Raw genomic sequence first — 24755 nt, forward strand, 5'->3', positions numbered from 1 at the left:
TAGGCCGCAATCCAACAAAGCTTTTAAGCATGTGTTTAACTTGAGGCATAAAATTAAACTATATGCTTAAGTACTTTGGTTGGATCTGAGCCTTAAATTGCTACTTTTGTGATAATTCAGGTAGACCTTACTATTAAAAATCCCCAGACTATTAGAGAGAGAGCAGCAAGATGCCAAGAACTATTTTTATATACTTTTTCAAAATATATATAGAAGTTTATTTTAAAGAATTTAGCAGATACCTTCATTCTTTGATTGACATTTTCTCTTGTGATTAGCAAATATTTGCGCTTGTGCACCTGGCCCTTTTCTCTGTCTTGTATATTTTGCAGATCATTTGCGCTTATGTCTTCATGCCATTTTCTTTTATGATGGGGGTAGACTGGGAAGATAGTTTTATTGTCGGTGGACTCCTAGGTTACAAGACTTTCTTCAATGAATTTGTGGCTTATGAGCGTCTTTCAATGTTGATCCACTTGCGGGAGAAAGGTGGGCCCGTGTACGTTGGTGGCGTGAAGCAATATATGACCGTGAGTAACATTTTATAGTCTACTGATTTACTGGGCCCAGTTCTTACCTGATGGCGCTCCACTGATTTTAGTGGAATAACACAGGGATGAATATGGCCCATTACTTTGACATTTTCTTTTGTGTTAAACCTCTTTTGATCTTTCCCCAACGGACCTCAGTTACTGAAGTTCATCCTTTTCCAGACCCGGCTATGTTCTTGCAGCCATGGCATCCTGGACTGTGAAGCATGTCAGATGTCACAAGCCAGACAAGGTCAGGCCTGGTCACTTCTAGGATTAAAGAACTCCAAGGAAATCCCAGTGTGCCACAGGAAGTGGTGTTAGAGACTAAGGTCTTGTCCCTATTGGGAATTTGTCCTGACGCTAGTACTGAATGGCCAGGCACAAATGTAGCTACACTAGTTGGAAGCCCAAGCTCATGGTTTGCACCAATAGGGCCTGGCTTGGTTTCGATTGGTGGAATCAGGGCAAATTGCCAAGGTAGACAAGACCTAGTTAGGTGGCATTCTTCTTTCTGAGTGGAGCTGGTCAAATGAATTTAGACAAAACTTTTTCCCATCAAAATTTTCCCAATAGAATTTCTGGTCAAAATGAGAGAGAGAGAGAGAGCCCCATGCACCTCAGAATAGCCTGATGATTAGGGCATTCACTGGGGATGTGGGAGACCCAGGTTCAGAACCTGCTCTGAATCAGGCAGGGCTCTCTCATGTGTTTTTATGAAAAATTTCAAAAGTCTCATTTTTGTCCTGCATGGGAACAAAACCATATGTCAAAACCTCAAAATGTTTTCAACAAAACAGAATCCTTGTTTTCTGGCCATCCATCCTTATGAGCCAGTATTGAATCTGTGACCCAGTGTTGTGTGATACTGCAGGTGCCCTCTCTTCAGTTAACATTTAAAATTGATATCTTAACCACTTATGGTCATTAAAGATCCCATGGAATATTTTCCAACAGCAGAGTTATTAACCAATTGTACCCTAACAAAGAGATGTATGTGGCTCTAAATCTCTGAGTGAACCTGAACTTTGAAAGATGGATGCTGTTGGCTACCTGCTCACATCTCACTTTATTATTATGCTCTGTGGCACAGAAGAGCTACTTTCACTGTTATTGGTTCATACAGGCAGTCAAACTAACTCTCCTTGGTAAAGAGCTTGAGATCCCCACGTGAGAAAATAATAATCATGCACAGCACTCATAAGAATTTGCATCCATAGGTTTCAAAGCACTTTGCAAAGTATCATTTTCCCCCTCACTGAAGGTAGATTTGAATAAAATAAATATCACACATTTTACAGATGTAGAAACATGGGAGGCTCAGAGGTTAAGAGATTTTCCCAAGGTCATGGAGGGAGGGAATGGCAGAGCCAGGAATTAGTGATGCAACCACATACAAAGGTTGGAGAGAAGTGGGGAATCAAGGATGGGATTGCATTAGTCTTGCATCTGCATTGAGAGGGACATGTCCCCTTCATCCTCCTGAACCTATGCTGTGGTGCAAAGGATTATTATCATTACTGCAGGGGTTGGAAATTGCCAGTAGCAATTTTAAGTGTGACCTGATGGCTTGGACATGAGGGTGTTTGGGTTTTCAGATTTAACTTCTATTCAACCTCAGACCCCTCCAATATATCTATGTGCTCAGAGAGAGAGAGAGAGCACTCTGATGCATCCACCCCCACAGCCCATAACAACAAGGCTTCCTGTTTTTCAAAGCTAGGAGAGTACAAGTGAAGGCAGGGAAATCACAGGAAACAAAGCCGTTTCTAGGGAAAGCAGATAGAGTGAGTACTTGACAAGCATTCTCTTGCATATGTGCCACATGACTGCAAATATCTACAAATTGGTTCTCAGAAAACAGGAGCAGGAACAAAGGAGCTTCTAATCAACAGGAAACCTATGAGAGCACTCCTCAGACTTCACTGTGGGCTTAAAATGCAATTAATGGGGAAGGGATGCAGGGAGCAAAGCTTTCCATTTCCATGTTCCCTGCTTTCCCATACCTTTCAACTAGGTTGGCTTCTTCAAGGACTGTAGCCTAGTTTCACCCTCAGGAAGCTATCATATACCCTGCAAGTGGCTCTTGTCAGTGGAAAGTCCATTGAGGAAAGAGGTGAGCATCTGGAAATGGAAAGCAATACAAACTTCTCTTTGCTCTGAGGCCCACAGAGAGTAAGTGTTGCCCCAAAAGAAGATGACACTGGCCAGGGAGTAGGTATGGACAAGGGCAGCCAGGGGAGGCACTGATCCCGACTCTGCCCCTGGGGTTCCTGGGGAGCCCCAATAACAATTTAAATGTGCTCCTTTTCCCTGAAGGAAGCATTCAGCAAATACCACCACCTGTCGTACCTCAGACTGAATGCCTCCTAAACTGCAGCATTTCCAACTAGTGCAGGGGCCCTAAACCAGTTTGGACAATTAAACCCTCTGGGATTTTCAATCCCAATCCAGACAACCCTTTTAATCATCTGAATTTGAGCTGGGATGCATAAAGAAGGAAACCTCAAGAGAAGTAGAGAGGTTATTTTACCTCAGCACATCCTATCCACAATGACTTCAAGATCTCTTTCTTGAGTGGTAACAGCTAATTTGACCCCATCATTTTGTATGTATAGTTGGGATTATGTTTTCCAATTTGCATTACTTTGCATTTAACACTGAATGTCATCTGCCATTTTGTTGCCCAGTCACCCAGTTTAGTGAGATCCCTTTGTAACTCTTCACTTTGGACTTAACTATCTTGAGTAATTTTGTATCATCTGCAAACTTTCAAACAATTGAATAATTTATTTTCTGTCTGAGGTGTGTGTTTGTTTATTTTTAGATCCATTCTGAAACCATTGCCACCTATGCCCTATGTGGATTTGCAAATTTTGGTTCTCTGGGAATGGTGATAGGAGGACTCAGTAAGAACAATATGTTTTTCTCATTTTGACAATTTTTTTTGCTGTATAATTAAAAAGAAAACCACTCTGTGGTATACATTCTTGATGAACTGCAACACATCACCAAGACCCGGATTCTCAGCTGCATTAGGGCAGCTTTTGCCTCTCCCCAGTGTAAAGCTGCCCTAAAGCTGAATGAATAAATCACCAAAGAGCTTTAGTGCGATCCTTGGGTGGTGTAACACTGCTGTGGCAGTCCCTATGCTCCACTCCTGTGGCTGGGGGTGTGGTCAGGGCAGTCCTATGCCCTGGCGGTCCTCTGCTGTTGTACCCTCCCTTCTTGGCCATTGACAGCCAGTGCTACACAGCAGACTTTGCACAAAATAAACCATTTCATTAGGTTCATAGTATTCTTGCTGGTATTTCAGAAAATATTGGTTTGCTTTCTGTAAGAACGCCACAAGTGAATCAGTTTATAAACTTCCAACTTCCCTGTTCTTCAGGAGTATAAAAAAATTCTGTTTTTCAAAGTTCATTTTTAATGTACTGTTTAAAATAGGCTTACCTGATCCTATATAGGCTGTCTCCTGTCTGCTTTGGGTTCTGTGACAGCTCTGCTGTCAGAGAATGGTGCGTGCTGGGCCAACACAGATGAGCAGGAATCAATGGGTGTGACAGTCTGATACAAGGGGGGAAAAGTGGTTTGACTGTGGTTGGTATCTATTAGCCAGCTTCAGTCGGGTATTCAGCACATATTGTTGAGGTAAATGGAAATTACATTTTTTATTTGCAGCTCACCTTTTAGTAGAAAGACAAATATGTATATACTTTGTGTTTGTATATCTCCCTGAGAATATCAGATTTATTTTACTTGCCCCTATTTGTCAGTACCATGATTTGCAATTTGCTTTTCTAGAGGATATGCTTCCTAGGAATTTCATCCTCTTTTTATTTGATTTTTTTCTAATTTTCTTCCCAGCATCTATGGCTCCTTCCAAAAAAAGGGACATTGCTGATAGTGCCTTTAGGGCAATGATTGCTGGTACTGTCGCCTGCTTCATGACAGCTTGCATTGCAGGTACTGTGTATAAATTTGTAATATCCCTGACTGACCACGAGGTGTCAGCATGTTAGTACACTAATTTTATAACGAGATCATTCATGTTATCTACCTGTAAGTTACTCCTCGCTTTGAGAGGGTTAAAAGTTGTTAGTGAGGAAGAGCTCCTAGAATTTGGCATATAAAAAGACTTTGCCTAGTTTGTCTTTTACATCTAAGATATCAATTTTAAATTTTTTAGTCAACGTATAATTACTGATACATCTAGAAGAAATGATAATTACCAGTTACAGGTGAGTTATAGGACCTCCGTCACATCTTTATCCTGGTTTAATTTAGAACTAGAAGGCAAAGAAGAGGTACAAGAGGGGGAGGCGTGGGGGAAATAGAGTACTTTTATTTTTTAATGGGCCTGATTCCATTCTCAGAGTGGGATAAATCAGGAGTCACAGCAGTGAAGTCAATGAAGTTACTCCAGTATAAGTGAAATCAGAAACTAGGCCTTTATTTTCAAAATCCCATCAAAATGTGGGTAAAAGTCTCAAGCTGAATCATGAGTTACAAAGAAATTACTATCTCAGAGAGGAAATGAAAAGAGGACGTAATATCAGGAATCATACCCCTGAAGGGGTTAATTCATTAGCCAGTTAGTGAGATTTCCAAAAAAAATCAGCTGTGATTAAATTGTGCAACAGTATTTTCCCTAACTATCCCTCTTGCCGTTTCCTTTCTGAGCATGTAATATCCAGAACTGTCATTATCAAAATCAAATAATTGATGCTTCTTTAGTTTAGACAGGATCTTGGTGCATAAATAGCACAGCCAGATCATGTCTCAAATCAGAAAAGTCCACTTTTAAGAATATCAGTTTTTTTCATTATGGCCCCATGTAGCTCTTTCCATTTTTTGAAAGCTATGAAACTAGCTTAACATTACATGAGTTCTAAGCTCTCTGAGTTTTTGACAAATGACAACTTTATCTTGCATGGAAAAACGGAGGCATTAGAAAATCTTAGCAAATAGTGTAATTTGAAGGTCCTGGGTGACTAAGAACCCAGAACATCCATAGGCAAATCTGTATATACTAAAATCTATTGTGGAAAGAAAATTGTATTCCACCCACTTCTACAACAGTTAATGCTTTTCTTATGCCTAGAACAAATTCTGAGATCCAAGTAATTTCTGGTAACCCTATCTCATAGAACTGGAAGGGATGCTGAATGAAAAGGTCATTGAGTCCAGCCCCCTGCCTTCACTAGCAGGACCAAGTACTGATTTTGCCCCAGATCCCTAAGTGGCCCCCTTCAAGGACTGAACTCATAACCCTGGGTTTGGCAGGCCAAACCACTGAGCTATCCTTCCCCCAACTTTCTGAGACTATATAGACATAGGACCAAGTCCTGAAACCCCATAGACATTAATGAACATGGTTCTCCTCAGACCATTTTATACCTGTGTATTTTATATTTTGGAAAATGCTTAGCAAAACTTAAAATTTATGCCCAAAGCTACCAAAACAATGGGCCTAATTCTCTGCTTACTTACCCTAATGTAAATCAGGAGCAACTCCATATTAGTCAACAAAGTCACACTGACATGAAACCAATATGAGAGGAGATTTTAGGGTAAAATTTCAGAAGGGATTACGTGACTTAGAATTTTCAAATGTATTTAGGTGCCTAAAGATGCAGATAGTCACGTAGTGGAATTTTCAAAAGTGCCAAAGCAGTTAACCACTTAACTCCCATTGATATTAGGCACCTAAATAGTTTTGAAAATTTGACCCTTAGGAACCTAAGTCCCATTAGATTCCTAAGTAACTTAGACACTTTCAAATATTTTATCCTTAGGCTTAAGCTCCCTATAAATTCATGGGCCACTGACTGCCATGCTCAAATTCCAGTCACTGTTGGTCTCTCAGAGACTATGTCTACACTTGGAAATGGGCTCATTCCTCCCAGGTCATGTAGATATATTTGCCCTAGCTCTCATTGAGCTAGTGCACTAAAAATAGTAGCATAGCAAGGGGTCGCACAGGCAGCAGGGAGCAATGGCATGGGCTAGCCATGCTGAGTATGTACCCTGCCGCTACTCACTGCTGCCCATGCTGCCCCAGCTACACTACTATTTGCAGTGCATTAGCTCAATGGGAGCTAGCGTGAGCATGCCTGTGCAGGCAGGGAATCACACGCCTAGCTCCAAGTGTAGACACACCCATACAGCCCTGATATCACCATCACTAAAAAGGTTTCCCTTCCCAGCTTGCAGGAGATAAACCCTCGAAATGTTAACTGATACGTAAGAACTTATTTGAAAAATGACATCACTCAGTGCCTAGCAAGAAGCGAGAGGAAGGCAGACAGCTGTCCACTAATTTTTAAAGAGAGATTATTTCAGAACTGGAACAAAGGATTCGATGTGTCTGAAATGAATGAGCTTCACCCAGTATCTGGCCTCTCCTGTTTCAGCAGCATTGTGTGTCATATGATATGAATGGGAGAAACTGTCCATCACTCGTCTCTGAGTTTAGTGTGGTATCTTAGGCTCTGTATTCAGGAAAAAAGGAATATTCTTACTTTACATTAGCTAATGCGTGGTAACTAACATGAGGTAAAAAATCCTAATGAAGACACAGCTGTTTATAGTAGTTTCACATGAGTTAACCTTTACTTTGACCTGCGAATTCCTCTTTAACCTACAACTTGCCTTGTCGTCACTAGGATTTTACCTCATGTTAGTTACCACGTTAGCTAACATGAGGTAAGAACACATCTCTTTTCCTAGTGAAGACACCCACCTAGCAATTTCTATTATTAAAGGAAACTGACTACTGTATTCAATTTCCAGGAATATTATCTGTACCAGTTGTGGAGGTTCCATGCCATATTTTATTAGGGGATGCCTTCAATGCAACAAATTTGCCAAGCAACACCACAACACCAATAGTTGGATGCTGCCAAGATCTCTTTAACAGGTACTTATGAGCGCATCATTCTCTCTCATAGTCATTCTGTGAAGTCAGTTATTCCCCAGGGCTGCTGTATTTTCATGGCAATCTTTTAGGAAACCGTGGTAAATAAAGGCATAAGTAATAGAAATATAAGGGGGGCGGGGAATCAATATCCACAGACATTGCTTTGGAGCCAAAATAACATTTTCCATTGTAAATAACCAGAACAATGCATGTGGTGCCTCAAAAATATGGAATATAAGAGTTGCCGTCTAGAGCATATGTAACTTTTTCACTCACTTGGGCTCTTTAGCTTTGCATTTGGACATCCAACAGCCTGATTTTATTTTGAATATCTGGGTCTATCTCCATCCACTGGCTGCAGGTGATTTTTGCACGCCTCAAAGAAATTATTTTAACTCTGTTTGTTTTTCTTGTAATTGTGCATTTCCTCTCTATCAGATATCAAGTAGAGATGGGACAGCTGAGAAGTTCAGAACAAAATGTGAAATTCAAGTGAATTTTAGATCTGGAACTCTCATTTACATCATTGTTTTGGCGGTCACATTTTTGACCCAGAAGCACATGTCCCCAAAGTCTGAGTATTATTGGATCTCTAAAACTACTAAAACCTTAAGTATTTGAACTACCACAGTACATGACCATAACCATGTATCTGAGATAGGCCAGGATCTTTTCCTCCAGCAGTCTGTGTGTCTGGTTAAAAAGAGAATATCTTTTCTTTAGAAAATATTGTAAACATTTGAACCAAAACAGGTCTAGAGGTAAATTGTATATTTATATAACTTTCCATAAAATATTTAGGGGGACAAAGAAAATAAAGATATTAAATAAATAAGGAGTATATTAAATCAAATGTAGATTGTGACATGAGGCAACAAAGGTCTATGTTTTCTGCGTTATGGCAGGCACATATTTTATTCACTCTAATATGCCTTCTTTTCACTTCCACAATAAATCTATTCTCTGTTAAGGATCAAGGGTCTGATTCTTTATGCTCTTACACAAATGTAAATCAAAGGAACCTTATGGTCCCTTCATCGTCCACTCCAGGTTTCTCTGGGGGGGGAGAGGATGTAGCCCTTGTATAATTGCAATGATGACTGAGAAAGACTTTAGGATAAATCATAGAAACACTTCCATAAACTTGGTTTAATATAGTCCTTATTTATCTCATATCTTTATTTACTTTGTCCCACTAAATCTTTTATGGAAAGTTATGCAAATATACAAAAAAAAAACCAAATATACAAAAATAATTTATAAAGTAAATACAGTATAGATGCTGCTGTAATGTAGCCTGGCTGTATTCTCAGATCCTCAGCTGGTGTAAATTGTACTAACTCCACTGACTTCAATGGAGCTATGACAATTTACATCATCAAAGGCTCTGCCCCTCTGTCTCAGCCTCTGCTATTCATTCCTGTCCCTGCATGCAAGAGTCTGGAAATGTGCAGAGTGTCCTGCAGGATTTGTGGCAACTTAAACTTCCAGCTGAAATTTCTCTCTTTCTAATACAGATCTAGGTCACAGTCCTAACATTAATTTTCTATTTTTGTTATTTTAAGATTTCTAAATATGTTTCTAGCTTGGATGACTTTATATGAAAAGTAGCTTTCAATATTGCATATGCAATGGGAAAGGTGACCATATTTTCAAAATCAAAACCTTGTACGCTTTTATGATGACATTTTTATGGTTACAAAAACTCATAGGCAAAGTACACAGTTTTGTTTTTTTAAACTAATATGTTGGTGCCATTACCACCAGCTTCTTCTGACTAAATGCATATTACTTGGAGTGGAGGACTTTTTCTTGTAACTTAGTGTTCGGAATGAGTTTATCATAAAACAGTGAACAGATGTGGCTAACATTTACTTAGAGCAAAAAATCCAGCTCTCCTGGGCTCCTCTCTCATTGGCATATTCCATTCACTCCAAGCAATGTTCATCACACTGAATGTTCATTCCACTTGATTCTTTGTTCCTGGTAAACACAGAGCAAGTTCTACTCAGTATAGTGATATTTAGCAGACAGTTTGAAGATTAAAAAAAAATCTGATTGAAAAAATGAAACAGTGGAATGTTTCAGTTGTCCTGGAAGAATTTCCTGGGGCACAGGAATTTCCTATGGAAACCTGGGACTGCCCCAATAAAACCAGGACATATGGTCATTTTAGCATTGCAGGGGTTTAGAACTGTCTATTTTAAGTCCCATTCCAAGTATGATAATTTAACATTCTAAACCCCCTGGCCAAAATATGTATATTGTGAAAATAAACCTGACTTCCTTTTTTTCCCCCTCCTTCACCAGCACCAGTGCAAACAATTCTCAAGAGATCTTCTTAGGAGGAAACTACAGCCTAAACTCCTTGAGAGGATGTTGCCAAATACTGGAATCTCCCACTTTTAATTGCAGTTGGACCACTCCATTATTTTGAACTGGGACCAGTCATAACCAAGAGGCTGGAATAGGGTCACATCTGTTTGTTGGACAGGTGGAAAGGAATTAAGAGTGGAGACATCTTTTTCTGCTTAAGGAATGTGCAATAGTTTGAGCCTTAGTTTCCTTTCACACCAGTACACTCCTTTGATTTGAGTGGAATTACTCCTAAATTACTCTGGGGTAAATAAAAAGACAACCAGGCCCAGACAACCAGATCAGTTCTCCAGTCATGAAATCAGCCTGAAGAGAATGTCAGACCTACCATCATGGGCCTAGCTGCTGGATCTGATTCCCCTCTCTCTTGCGCCAGTATAAGTCAGGGTAACTTCACTGAATTTGATGGAATCTGTCTAGTGTAAAACTGCTGTGAGGAGAGAATCGAGCCCAGTGCCTTGGTAGCTGTTCAGTTTTGATTCATAATTTTCCCGTGTTCAAAATTGTCATCTACTGCCATTGGTATTTCTTCTTTTTATAATATTGAGTCTAAAGTTTTTTACAATGCTAAGACAAATGACCTCGTTTGCTGTCTGAAATCTCTGTAGCAGGATTCTTCGTGCTCTTGCAGAAAGATGGTAACTATATAATTGGAAAGGTCCAGTTGTGACTTAATTTCCAAATCAGATGAGATTCCAGGTGAAATTCATTGTATTATCACTACTGGTTCCTTTGTTATTGCAATTCTGGGGTCTGATTCTGGTATTACACCAGGCTAAATCAGGAGTAACTCCATTGAAATAAATGGAGTTAAGTTGATGTAAATCCTGTGTAAATGATACCAGAATCAGGCCTCTGCTCTGTAGGTCACTGACATGGGGAGAACATCTGTGAGTCTTGAACACTGAAATTAACCATGAAAAAAGAATAATCTGTCAGCATTACAAAAAACCTTCTTTTGGGAAAACTAGCTAATTTTATTTGTCATCCGGCTGTATATATTTTATTAAAATGTGTTGAGATTAAATTGACAGAGCAAACTAAAATATTTTATGCCTTTTCATAATAAAGCTATTCTAAATTTGAGAGATCTGGGCTTTTTTAATTGTTATTTAGAGAAAATATGATAATTAGCCTATGTCGAGAATTTTCTTTTAAAAAAATGAAGAGTATATGTGTCATGATTTTTTTAGGCTTTATTCTTTTCACATGATAAGTTACACCAAGGTCTTTTGAGCCTGAAAACATTTTCATGGAGTTTACTTTTTTAAAGCTTGTATATATTTCCACAGCACAAGACTATGTTAATGCCAAAGATGTTACTATAAAGCTAAAATGAAGAATTTAAATATGAAAATCTGAGGAAATTGTTGATTGAGATTCCCACACCAACCTTAATTCATACAGGTATGGGATAAGTCAACCAGTTCTACCAAAATAAGAACTAACAAACCCTTCACTTTTCCATCTAAACACCTGAGAACCTGTTTTTGGCACTTCTGATTGGTTCATTAAATTTTTATCCTTACATGGCTGTGTCAAGCCCTTAGGCCACTGCTGCTAGCGCTATTTTCTTGGGATTTATGATAGTCACTTCTGATTCTAGGTTCCTTAAGAAAAGTGTCCACATTCTGTAAAACTGAGGAGGAAGAGTGTGTATAAAAGGAAGGATGTCTTTTACCTCAGCCCCAACACAAACAGCAAATGCCAGTGTTGCCAGCTCTCATTTTATTGCAAGGCTCTTTTTGCTTGCTGTTTTATTTTTTATTTTTTTTTAAAAAGCCCCAACTGTTAGAATCAGGAGATTGCTTGAGAATCTCAGCTTTTTCTTTTTTTAAGGTAAGTTTATAGCCCTCATGGGTTGCAGATGAAAGCTTGAAAACATGAAATAAGTTCACCCTAAAGGCTCAGAAACCAAAAGGAAGAAAAAAACCCAAAATGTTTTTATCCCATGACTTTTAGTCAATCTCATGATTTTTGGTGGAGCCTGACTTGTGATTTTTGAAAGTTTAGGATTACTGAAATGCAGAAACATATCCTCTTAATAAACAGTAAATCAAAAACATTAGCTATACAGAAAAGCAAAGTCAGAGCTACTCCTGAAATCTCTTTCCTAGGTAGCAATGGGACTTGGGACCAGAAGTAACATTCCTCCAAACTTCCCTAATGTAGAACCTCTTTTCCTATCAATGAGAGAGGGATCCTTTTTAATAGGACCCACAGACTCTCTCTACTTCTCATTATTTCTGAGCATGCTCCACACCAGTTCAGACTTCTAAAATGGCTGCTGTGAGTCTGTGTAGCTTTAAGCACATGAATAATCCCATTTTAAATCAAGAGGACTATTCACATTCTTAAAGTTATGGATGTGTTTAAGTGTTTTGCTAGATCAAGGCCCCTGTGAATATCAAAACCCAGGAAATAATCCATATTAGCAGCATAATTGTTACACAGAAAAAAATCTGAGTAAAAAAAACAAATGCTAACATTTATTTTTTGCCTTAGAATATTGTTAGCCCTTTTTGACCCCAGTGGTTAGCCAATCTGGGGGGACTGGTGGGTTGTTTTGGCTAGTAGGAAAGATTCCGGGTGAAGTCAGGTATTTCTCTGAGGCAAGCCTGTTTATTTACAAGGAATGTACATAAAGTCCTGTTTCCTTCAACATAATAAGAAGGAAACAAGAGATATTTTCTTCACTTACATTTCCAAACATCTTTCATCCAAAAGCACTCTAACTTCCCCCACCATCCCTCCTCAGGATAACACTAACAGGGCTGTGTCTTTGGCTTTCTGCTTCTTCTTTTGTGTTTCAGCTATCTGATTCAATTAAAAAAAAAACTCAATTGCTTTTCATATTTACCCTGAATGCAACTATGCAGCTGTTACACCCACTACATTCAATGAAGTTTCACCCAACCCATAACAATCTATTGTATTATCAGACAAGTATTGTGTGCTACAGATGCTCTTAAAATAGCCTTGCAAAACTTTGGGCCAGCTACTTCAGTTCTTACTCCTGGGGGAATTGTGTGCCAAAAAACTATGTGCCAAAAATTAAAAATTCTGCACACAATATTTTAAAATTCTGCATATTTTATTTGTCAAAATAACAAAATATAATCACACCAGTTTCAATTTTGGTAATTTATTTCAATATACCCATCAGCAAGTATGTCTGTAACAATACAGACAACAAAAAAGATTCAGGAAATGTTTTTTGACAAATAGATTCCTTACTAGGGATATTAATACAGAACTCTGAGTAATAATTAATTTAAACTACAATATAGACCCATATTTCCTGCACCCCTCCAAAGCAGTGAATAGGCTTGGGGGAGTCAGGGGTAATGGAGGAGCTGAGGGAGAGGGAAGTAATTGTTGGGAAGGAGCCTGGAGGTGAACTTGGAGGGCTGCTGGGTATGGGTGGGGAAAGTATGGAACAGGGTTTTGGGTGGGGAGGCGGGGAAGGATTGTTAAGGAGCTTCCCCCATGCACACCTTGGCTGACCCCTAGCCTCTCCCTTCAATCAGGCTCATCTGCCCCTGCCCCCATGTGTCCCTGCACCCCCATGTATCATTGCACCTCCTGTCCACATGTGTTCCTCCACTTCCACTCAGACACCCACTTCCAACCCCGTGTCCCTGCACCCCATCCTGTGTCCCCATGTGTCTCTATGCCCCCACTCAGCCATCCCTCTTCCCCCAAGTGGCCTTGCACCCTCGCCCATATCCCCATGTGGCCCTGCACCTCCCTCTCCCATTCAGCCTCTGCCCCAGTCTGTCCTCCTCCATTAGCCCTTACGAGCCCCTGTCTGACCCCCCAGCAACCCCATTCTATCTGTCTCTCCATATCCCCTGTCTCCTGACCTGGCACAAGAGGCGCTGTGAAGAAAGCACTGCAGGCTCTCTCTCTTCCCTAGCTGTCTGGGAGCAGCAGCTCTGTTCTAGCACCATAGTGCCCTTTAGTGGGCAAAAGGCAGAACTGCAGCAACCCAGAAGCTACACATTAATTACGCATGCCTGCTGTGGTGCAGAATTCCTCCAGGAGTAAGTTCTCTGGCAGAACTTCCATTGAAATTAAAAGGACTCCTATTGCCATTAGCATGGCAGTTTGGCTTAATTTAGAATTGCAGGAGTAGGTGGATTTTTTTTAATATCCCCTATCAATTTTAAATCTTGTCAATTTAAAACTAAATTAAGGCTAGCTTCAGGTACTATACCTGCCACTGTGTCCTCCTGGGAATTTTTGTGGTTTTTCTAATCCCGTTTTCCTAAGTTTTTAAGTGGCTTTCCCACAGACTGTCCCACCCTCTGTTTTAAAAAATAGGAAAACATGATTGTAAAACCACAACACTTAGCAGTGGAATTCAGGGGCAAGTGCAGTACCTGAAATTACTTTTAACATTAAAAAAAATGGCTAGATTTCAAGTTGATGATGTCCCTTAAAAGAGGGTGAGTATCTTCTATGAGAAATTTGTTCTTACCCATTAGAGGATACAAGAGCTGAATTTGTGTATATTTAATAGCTTATATTAAAGTTAAATATGGAGAAGTTGCTATCCCTGTAAGAGAGACGTTTCAACAATACGATTCAAGGGCATTTATTAAGCAAACAGTTTTCTTATGATCTAAGACTGGAGCGGTTAAAAAGACTGCCAAAAGACGCTGTCAGAAAGCGGAATAACGAAACTAGAGGGAATGGCATGTAGTCTATAAAGTAACAAAATAAACACAGGATTTTAATTAAAATGAGTTGCTTTTTCTTCATACGAAATGGAAGGGAGCTCTGAACTGCCATGGATAGGAAATATGCAGTGGTGTTGTAGCATTGTTGGTCCCAGGATATTAGAGAGACAAGATGGGTGAGGTCATATCTTTTATTGGCCAACCTTCTATTGGTCAGAGAGACAAGCTTTTTGAGCTTACACAGCTTCAGATCATGGATGGGAAGATTAACTGTGCCTGATTCTGCATCTCTTACCGGTGTTAAAAAAGTAGTTACATGAACAATGCCATATTCAAGTCATTGGGACTGTTAGTGTGAATAAGGTTGAAAATTGAGTCCCTAAACCCAGACCTTTACTCACAGAGAACAATGTCATACTCTACAAGTAGCCTGATGGGATGAATGGAACTCCTTACAGAATGAGGCAATACTCAGCATGAATGTGAACAACGGACTCAAGCCTAAAATGTAAATTCTTCAGGTCAGGGACCCTTAATTAAAATCTACTCTCATTGACACCAATATAAATTTGAAATCATTCTACTGAAGTTGGAGTTACTCTGCATTTACAACAGTGTAAAGGAGGGTAGACTGACTCGCTGGGCTTGATTCTGCTCTCTCGCTGGGCTTGATTCTGCTCTCATGCTGGTTTAAATGGGATCTGAATCCGGTCCAGTGTATTTATACACACTACTGTTGTCTTTCCTTGTGTAGCTAAGTAAATGCAACACAACAGAATAGGGTGTATCACCAAGTCTTGGCTCAGGATTAAACAGGCTCTTTAGGTTGCCTTGTAAACAAACAAGAATTATGGCATTTTCTTGTTGCTATAGTATACTGCAGCATAGGGACTCACTATAGCAACCAGCATACAAACCAGAGAGACATTGATTACTATGCATGGGTTGCCATGGTGAAAACAGACCCAGGGATTTTTTTTCTCCCTATTGACTCTTGACTTTGGCGCCAGGTAGCTAGAAATGTCAGGCAGCTACAATAGCCTTTCATCAATGTGTTAGCATGTAGGTTTGTGTTCAGTTGTGGTGAGCGTGGGTTGGAGTTCAGATTTGGGTTTCTCAAGAGGAAACCAGAAAATAGGCTGCATTTTACTAATAGTGCAGAAAAATGTAATAAAATTATTTAAGAAACTTCACATTTTCGTAGCTTTTTCTTTCTGAGGCTTTTCCTAGGTCTAGGAGAATGTTTCTCTCACTCAGCTTCAAAAATCATATGACCTAGTAACATTAGGAAAGTGAGTTCCCCATTTAGGAAGAATGGTCTTGTGGTAAAAGCACTGGACTTAGACTCCAGGACAGTTGGGTTCAATTTCTGGCTCTGCTCTAGACTTCCTGTGGAAACATGGGCAAGTTATTTAATCTCTCTGTGCTTCAGTTTCCCAGCTGTAAAATGGGAATACTTCCCCGTCCCATAGAGGAGTTGGGAAAGTACATTCATCAGTGGTTGTGAAGTGGTCAGCTAGTACAGTGATGGGGACCAGGCCATTGCTAGATGGATTGTGAGGGCAGGATCACTGTACGCATGTGAGCATACAAAGGCACTTCCTCAGATCTGATGTTGCACCTAGAAGTGAAGGAAGAATTAGAAACCACAGAGCAAATACTTTCTCCCCACCCCAGTCATAGGCTCAAATTCAGGCTTGATATAAGCAGAGGCAACTCTATTGTCTTGGGCCTTCGACTTAGGATAGGACCACTGTTGTCCACAAAAGGAGGAAGTGAATAGTCCCTTCATAGATGACAGATAGAAAAATAATAATATCTAATGCAACACCAACCAATTACTATAGCACCTGGTTGAAAATGAGACAGGAAACAATAACAGGAGATGGATTTAAATTCATTCAGTAGCAAGTAGTCACTGTTTACCATCATGTGATCCACAACTGCCTACTCTACCTAGTTTATTAGCTCTGTGGGCCAAGTGTTCAAAACTGGGTCCCATCATTTGCATATACGCTTGCATGCAACTCATTCAATTTTGCCCTAATCTGCCACTGATTACACAGTTCATAGGCTCCATAATATCCCTTCCATGTATCTTGAATCATTTGTGTTGCATGCACTACCCAAGGAGGCCACTGGAAACATTCAGTGACTGTGGTAGGTGTACAGTATTGTATGAATGAAACGTAGCCCCATAGATTCTGAAAAAAACTGCCCATGGATTTTGCTCAAACTGTTTGAGAGCAGAATTCAGCTCTATAGCCATGCAGTTATTCTAATGGAAGTCCAGAGCAATGCAAACATGTAAACTGAATTATACCAGATTTCCCCCAATGTAACTAGTGCAGATTCTGGCCCAGCCGGAGTTTGATCTCAGTTATGCTGACCTGACCGCACCCAGAGAATCCCCTGCACCAGAGGTATTCCCTCAGAATGGTCAAGCAGCTCTTTACACCCTCTTTAGGATGGCTGAACTGCCATAATTAGTCCACAGTGCAGCCCAGAATGAGACCTGCGGTTGCACTTTTCCTCTATGTCCATGTGACTTTCATGCTACTAAGATTGTGGCTTCCTTTCTCCCAAACGTCTTTTCCTTTTTCTGAAAGATGTATTAATGGTACTTTGCAATGACACATTTCATGTACTGTGGTGCAGTCAGTACATGGTTCTGGGTTATTTTTGCTTTGATTCCCACTATCCCCATATGGCAGAATGTTTGAATGTTTCCCTCTCAGATAAATATCACTAGAGGGCAGAATATCATCAGTGAAAGTTCTTCACAAGAAAACCTGCATACTGTAACAAACCAGTTCGCTGTATTACTCTGAGACAAGTTGTTTATGTCTGTTGCCCACGATCAAAGCAGAAATATTTTTATTAACTCAGTCCAATACCAGTTTAATACAAAAATACCATCAATTTTGGACCACGATTTTGAAGAGTGACTAGTCACTTTGGCTGCCTCACTTTTAGGATGCCCAACTTGCGACTCTTTTAAAGGGGCTGATTTTTAAAGTGCAGAGCATCCACCCTCTGAAAATCAGGCCCCTCTACAATGACTTTCATTCATCACCCACAATCACTAGTCACTTTTGAAAAATCTTGGCCAGTGATGTTAAAAGCTGTTTTCACTGAGGTTGTTGTAGAATTATGGTGGCAAGTGATTAATATTACAATTAAAAACAATTAGGGTGAGATTTTGTGTTATACTAAGAAACATAGCACAAAACGTGCAAGTAAGGAGGGGGTGGACAGGAAAGTTGGTTTTATGCCACTTTTGCATCCTCCTAATTCTGGGCTGCTTGTAGGAGCCAAAATGGCCCCCAGTAATATTAAGAAGCTGGGGAGAGGGTGCAGGCTGCCTGAGTTACAGCATCCCTGCCACACTAGCTATAGGCAGTTATATGACCCAAATAACTCTAGCAGCCTCTGCTGGAGTCCCACCCTCCAGGCCTCAGCATGCCCCTTATGATGGCATTTGCAAAGGGGCTTCATAAGACACCCTGAGGTGCTTATCAAGTTTGTGCACTGGGGAATTCTCCCCAGCTGGATTCTAATTGTGAGGGGAAGCTGATGTGCTAAAGCTGTCTAAGAAATGGAATAAGATATTAAAGGTGCCAAAGCTAGTGGCGCTACAAAATATTAGCCTGGACAAAGAGAGGGAGTTGGAAGTATTGCAGAGGGATAACAAAAAGGAACTTTAGAAAAAAGTATGATCATTGACCTCAACCTTAGTCCAGATGGAAAAATGTTACGTTTCTTGAAAAGCATTAGTTGTCAATCTTGGTAAACTTTTATATAGAAGGCTGAGGAAACACAAATAGCCTTGCCCTCCACACATGCTAGAAACCCTACTCATGGGCTTAAATACTTATCATGCTAAATATGGAAAAGTAATCCACTTCACGGAACAGTAACCTGTTTTCAGTAAGATGCAAGAGCTTGTACAGTACAAAGAAGGCTCTTTAATTCTTATCAAATCTTTTCAGAATAGAAGTAAGATGGTGTCCTTCATTTTTCTCTCTTGGGGAGAGACTGAGATGTTCCACCTTCTAACGTGTGACAACAAACCACAGTGTTGCTTACTTGGCTGTTCTTGTCTCTTGTAGCTGTGGCTGAATTATTTACAGCTTCAAGAAAAAGCGTGCTTGGAGATGGAAGTATTCTGAGAACTAACTCTTACCTCATGGAAAATTATCCTGAAACCATTCCCAAAACACCATAAAAAGATGAAAAGGCTTAGAAACTGGAGGTGGTATGGCTGAGATACAAAGCCTACAAGCTTCTCAAGCTGCTGGAGAAAGCTTTTATATACACACACATTAGATCTGCTTAAGTGAGCTGTTTTCATTTTCTAGTACTGTTCTAGCTAGGTTCTTATGCAATGCTCATTACCATGGTAACCGAGCACCTAGTTTTCGTAACATAGTTCACTCCACTTACTTCAGATGCACTGACTCAAGATGGCTATTTTACTGGACCATCTCCCATTGAAACAATTTAGCCTCAAAAGGGCTCTTTTGCACACACCTCTTTTTTCAGCTGTACCCACCACTTCTTGGTGCAGCTGAGACACTGGTACCTAATCCGTTCCATAAACACAGCTTGGTAATGGCTTCTCTATCCTGTAAGATTAGAAATGTTATGGCTGGCCTATAGATATCTATTTAATCAGGACAGCATATGTTCTAGAGATGCTTTCAGTTGGTACCAAGTGGTGCAGTTCTGAGCTGCAGGCTTGCAGACTTTTCAGCTGCCAAATAAAGATAAAAAGAAAAAGATCAAGTAAAAATAAAATAGAGTGAGTACCATGCTAAGTCATTGCAGTATTTTTTCCTATTCCTTTTGTTCTCAGAGACAGTACCAAATATATTAATATCTTTCCCTTCTATGAAGCATAATGCTAGAAATTCTTTCCAGAGTGTGTTGCGCATTGGGGATAATGAGATAGACTTCCCGCTCCAGATCAGCAAATAAAAAAAATGTTCAGCTAATCATTGCTATTTCCATCAGTATTGGTGAAATTCATCACTGTGCAAAAGGCCTATTTTGAGGGTGTAAGCAGGACTTCAGAGCTGCATATGCCTTGTTCTGGCCTTCTACCTAGGAGTGAATTTCATTCTACTTTACTTTAAAGTACTGATACCTAAAGTCCAATATTTGTATCCAAAGAACAGCTGTGCTGAAAGATAAACAAAATCTGTTGTTCTCTGAAAATGGATTGTATTGTTCTTAAGGCACAGAGAGCTTGCATTTAAGAATCAAATTATTATTTGAACTTTCCATAATACAGCAATGAGAGCCAGCTAAAAGCTCCCAGCAGTCCAGAACCCCTCTTCAAAAATAGAGGATGACTGTATTGGGGTTCACTCACCACTCTGGCACCTCCTGCTGGTTGTGTTGGGGATTAGCACTGCATGTTAGTGTGCCCTCTTCAGGTGGTGCCCTGCCACCATCACTTCTCCTCTTGGACCCACATCTCTCCAAAGACCGCAGTGTCCTCTTCAGCGACACAGCCCTCTGGCCGCGCCACACACTGTGCTCCCCCTTCCAGGGGACCCACAGTCCACTGTTCAGTCACTTCCCTTAGTGGCTACTGCAGCAAATTGTCTGGCCACTTCCTCATGGCCCCAGCATTCTCTTTGCCCTGGCCTCCACCTGCAAACCCCAGCAGCCAGCCAGAAACTGTCTCTCACTCTCCTAGTCCCTGCTAGCAGCACTGCTCTGTCCAGGATCCTGATAGCTTTCTCAGTCCTCCAGAGACACAGCCCTTCCTCTCTGGGCTTCCAGCAGAGAACTACCTTCCTCTGACCTGCAGCTCCCTTTTTATATGGGCCTGCTTGGTCCTGATTGTCTGCTTCTTTCAGCCCTCCTCTGATTGGCTGCCTCCTGCACAGCCTTCATAGGGCTCTATTAACCCCTTAGAGCCCAGTGTGGGGCAGGCACCCCATCACAATGACCTTTGGTCTCTGCAGCTGCATACCACATCCCTCCCTAACAATATTAGCTGGTCCACAAAAGGACGTGGCAAAAATGGTCTCTTCTTACTCAGCAGAACTGTTCCTTGGGTGTAGTCAGTCATATCTGCTTATTCAGGTGGCAAAATTAATAGTTTACTGCTTTTTATTCCCGCTAGCACTACAGATTCAACACAGCGAGGAGGCAATGAGCTGGATTCTGTTCTTCCTTGTGCATCATCAAAAAGAAATGTTCCAAGCATCTCTGTGCACACCGTTAAGGTAATAATAGTTACACAGATGTCTCTGGTGATATACAAGAGTGGAAGGACCTAACTTGAGTCTCAAAACCCTGTTTGAGTTTGCAGCACTAGCAGTTAGAAGAAAAATCTCTTTTTCTACATGTAAACATCTAAGACCACCAAACAGTGTGCCACTAAGACCTGACCTGATATTCCTAATGTAAAAAATAACCAGAGGGAAAAATGATAATCTGAATATTTTATTTTCATTTATTCTGAGGGGGAAATGTTGAGACTTACATTTTATTGAAAGGCACAGCTCCCTCTTTTTTGCAGGTCTCCTTTCCCAATACAGAGGGATCAAGGAGACAACACTTAGGCCAGGTCTATACTCAAAAGTTAAGTCAATACAGCTATCTCACTCGGTAGTGTGAAAAATCCACACCTACGAGCAATGTAATTAAGACAGCCTAACCCCCAGAGTAGACAGTGCTAATCAATAGAATAATTCTTCCATCAATTTAGCTACGGTCTCTCAGGGAGATGGATTGGGAGAACACTCCCATCATTGTTGTGAGTATCTAAACAGAAGCTCCGCAGCTGTGCTGCTGGAGCATTTCAAATGTATGCAACCCTTAGCCCTGAATACATATGAAATAAGGTTTATCCAGGGCTGGATTTCCAATTAAGAGCAGTAGACATGTGCCTAGGGGCACCAGCATTCTAGGGCTGCCTTACCTCTCGAAAACTGTGTGCAACACAAAGATCAGCTGTAGGTGTGGGGCAGGGGTGCAGCGCTGAAGATGCTGTGCCTAGGGGCGCATAAAGTGTAAATCCAGCCCTGGGATTATCTTGGCGGCATTGTAAATTATTAAATTTTCCCACTAGAAAAAATCCACTCAATACTATTGTTATGATTTTGGTTGTTGGTTCTGTGGGATTCAGCTACATCTGGTAAAGAGCCCCAGATAGTAATATGTCCCAGCTCAAAATGCTGCACTGAGACATTTCTTCCTGAATAGGCCAAAATAAGTCTGTGTTGGTCTTGACACTGTTCTGTTCAGCAGCAGTGTTGGAGGCAAACCCTATCCCAAAACACATTATGAAAATAATACACTATTATTATTTATTCCTAAGGACCCCAAATAGGGACTAGGCCCCACTGCACAAACAAATAACACAAATACAGTCCTGGCCTAAGAGAGCTTTCAATCTGGTTGTTAGAGCAGAAAAAGCTAAAGCAGGTGTGGCGGACAAGGTAACGAGAGACACGTTTGTTTGTGTAAATTAGTAATCATAGAGGTGCCTTCCTGATTAAATTAAAAACAGTACAAATGAAGCAGCCACTGATGGTACAATATTGAAGTATAGTGCAAATATACTCTAGCCTCTTTCCAGTTAAGAGAATGAACGTCCAGCATTGTTTTAAACATGGCATATTCCCTGGATTTTAATGAACTACTACACTGAGCCGAATAATATCTCTCATTTACTATTGTGCCAAGGATATAACACAACACTGTGGCTGTGACTACACCAACAAACTCCAGAGCTGTCATTCAGCACTGGTGGTGAATTGCAGCTTCAGTTTGTTCATATGGACAAGGCCATTGAGACTCTGTGTCCATGCCAGACAACTCACCATGATGATACACTATAGTTTTCAAATGTAGGCAGATCAGGGGTTAAAAGCTGCTGGTGGCCACTCTACACTAGTACTCCCAGTCATGCTTGCACTGGGGGAGCTGGAGTGGGTTTCATTTTACAAATATTTGGTTCTATGGGGTTTTTAATATACAGAATGTTGTTGTGTGCTATAGTTTTGCAGAAAATACAACCTTAAACATACAGCCAAATGCTAAAATGAGCATTGGGCCCAATTCACTGGTCCCCTAGTGTAGTTCTGCACCAGTCTCCCAGCAAAAAGCTTCCTTAAAACCTCGCAGATCTGGCCAGTGGAGGATTCTTTTTACGTAGATGGTGTAGAACTGCCAAAGGAACTCCAGTACCACCAACCAGCCCTTGCCCCTGGAGTAGGATGTATGCCATTGTTTGCGACATCACTATATCCCAGAGATCCCCAACTGCCAGAACCGCCCGTGGAGTCTGTTGTCCACCAGCATAGCTTAGAGAAGCCCTAAGATTGTTGCTTCAATCTACATTGAAAACTGGAGACTGGAGCTGGGGATGCAAAGGGCTCTTTTGCATACACCCCTTTTTTCAGATGTGCCCACCACTTCTGGGTGCAGCTGAGACACTAGTACCCAATCCACTCCATAAACACAGTTTGGTAATGGCGTCTCCATCCCGTAAGATTAGAAATGTTATGGCTGGCCTATAGACTTCTCCTTCAAGGACCTGAACCTGCAATCTTCATTCATGGGAGTAGTCCTTCGCTCATGTCTCAACGTGCCACTCCTGTATGTAAATGTTTCCAAGGTTAGACCCTAAAACCATTTTGGTAGGCCCTGCTCATTGGAGTTTAAAACTAACAAAACTCCAAAAGCCTAAATGCTACATATTAAACAAATCACAAACACACTAAATGACTCTAATGGAAATATCACTGAGTCATCACCTTAATTTAACTCTCTGCCTAATCAGAAATACAAAACTACCTTATTTGACTATTAGTTTCATAAAAATGTGATACAGGTGCAGGTCTAAGGCCTCTAGTTAGTGCAATCTCTATCCCTGTTGTTTTCTCATTACTCTGACACAAACTATCGGAGCACTTAAGGATAAAATGTATTCTTTTTAATCTTGGTTACTTAGTTACAGTGAATTTCCTGACTAGGTGAAATCCATTTTAGAGGATCTGAAGGGGACAAGGGACATCTGCACAGATGCCTCTTGCTTCCACTCTGGTGTCCATCTTCTTTGCCCTGGATACCTTGTCTATGCTGGGTTTTATTTTTGCTGAACTGATACAACCCCTAACGCAGCTACGCTGCACCAGTGTAAAAAGTGACTCACCCTAGTGCAGCCACACTGGTATATTTTATACCCAAACAAAAAACACAGTGTAAACAAGACTTTGAGGACTGGTTTTCAAGAGCTCAGCTCCCTTTTAGGCATCTAAATAAGGGACACATTTTCAAAATGCTCAGGTCCCAGCAACTCGCAATGTGATACTTGTGGCCAGATATTCACAGAGCTCCATACCAAATGAGCTGAAGCCTTCTGACAATCTGGCCCTTATTTAGGGAGCTGAGTTCTTTTGAAATTCTGACCCTAACACCCCAAAGCCACAGTGCAGAGAAGCCTTTAGTGACTCAGCAGCCCCACTGGAGGCAGTCACTTCCACCCCCTTAAAAATTGCCCTTACTGTTGTCTTTGTTTGAGATTTCCAGATGGAAATCAGGTTCTTTGACTCTCACAGCATAAGCATTGTGGAAAAGCTAAACCCTGAAAAAATATAGCAAGGTCTGAAATAGTGATTTGGAGACCCAGTACAGGGGATTGTAGGAAGGGGAACACTTATTTCCTTAGCATGAAGTGTGTGTGCATATTTCCTGCATCTATCCAATCAAGAAATAGTCCTGTCCACTCTCAGTTGAAGGGATAGTGACCACATGAAAGACTTTGATACTAGATAAGGAAATACAAGCAGCTTCTAAGAGATCTGAAAGGGGTGTAGAGGTGGTCCCTGGTTGCCACTGTATTATTACATTTTCCTGGGACAATTTTCCAAGAAAACAGGGGGGCTGTGAGGTGTCCAGCTTGCAAAGGGTTATGTCCTCGCTATGTTGGATTTATTTTCTTTCCTTCTAAATACCAGTATTTTAATTATCAGCACATCAAAAATTAAAGTTTTCAAACAGTTCTTAAAAATTTCCCCAAAAAATGTACAAACCCCTTCATTCTATGCTTCTTATATTGCATCCTGATATTGCATCAATGTACAATATTTCATACCTATGATACAGTGTTGTGGAAATATATTGAGCTGCATATGAGCCTCAAAACTCCATCAGAATACCAAAACATGCTTAGTGATGTGGATCACAAAGCTTCAAGAGCATCCTAATATTGGTTGC

At 40.6% G+C, this 24755-nt stretch overlaps 1 protein-coding gene across 9 annotated transcripts in view; it reads left to right on the forward strand.

Annotated features, from left to right (window-relative positions):
* SLC28A3 (solute carrier family 28 member 3) overlaps positions 1-24755 on the forward strand; it is a 162447-nt gene that overhangs the window by 52566 nt on the left and 85126 nt on the right. For 4 of the 9 annotated variants that reach the window (XR_010588621.1, XM_065599455.1, XM_065599453.1 and 1 more), the window contains exons 14-18: positions 333-530; positions 3358-3439; positions 4398-4496; positions 7326-7452; positions 20653-20755. Coding sequence is in view for 5 of the 9 variants with exons in the window: in XM_065599455.1 (XP_065455527.1) it covers positions 333-530; positions 3358-3439; positions 4398-4496; positions 7326-7452; positions 20653-20755 (609 nt within the window). In the remaining 4 variants the exon portion in view is untranslated. Of the gene's footprint in view, positions 1-332; positions 531-689; positions 784-3357; positions 3440-4397; positions 4497-7325; positions 7453-9762; positions 10915-11120; positions 11236-20652; positions 20756-24755 lie in introns of those variants that run through there. The other 5 variants (XR_010602331.1, XM_065599457.1, XR_010588622.1 and 2 more) reach the window with 4 other exon arrangements.

The sequence above is a fragment of the Chrysemys picta genome, chromosome 6 (assembly GCF_011386835.1).
Source record: "Chrysemys picta bellii isolate R12L10 chromosome 6, ASM1138683v2, whole genome shotgun sequence".
NCBI lineage: Eukaryota > Metazoa > Chordata > Testudines > Emydidae > Chrysemys > Chrysemys picta.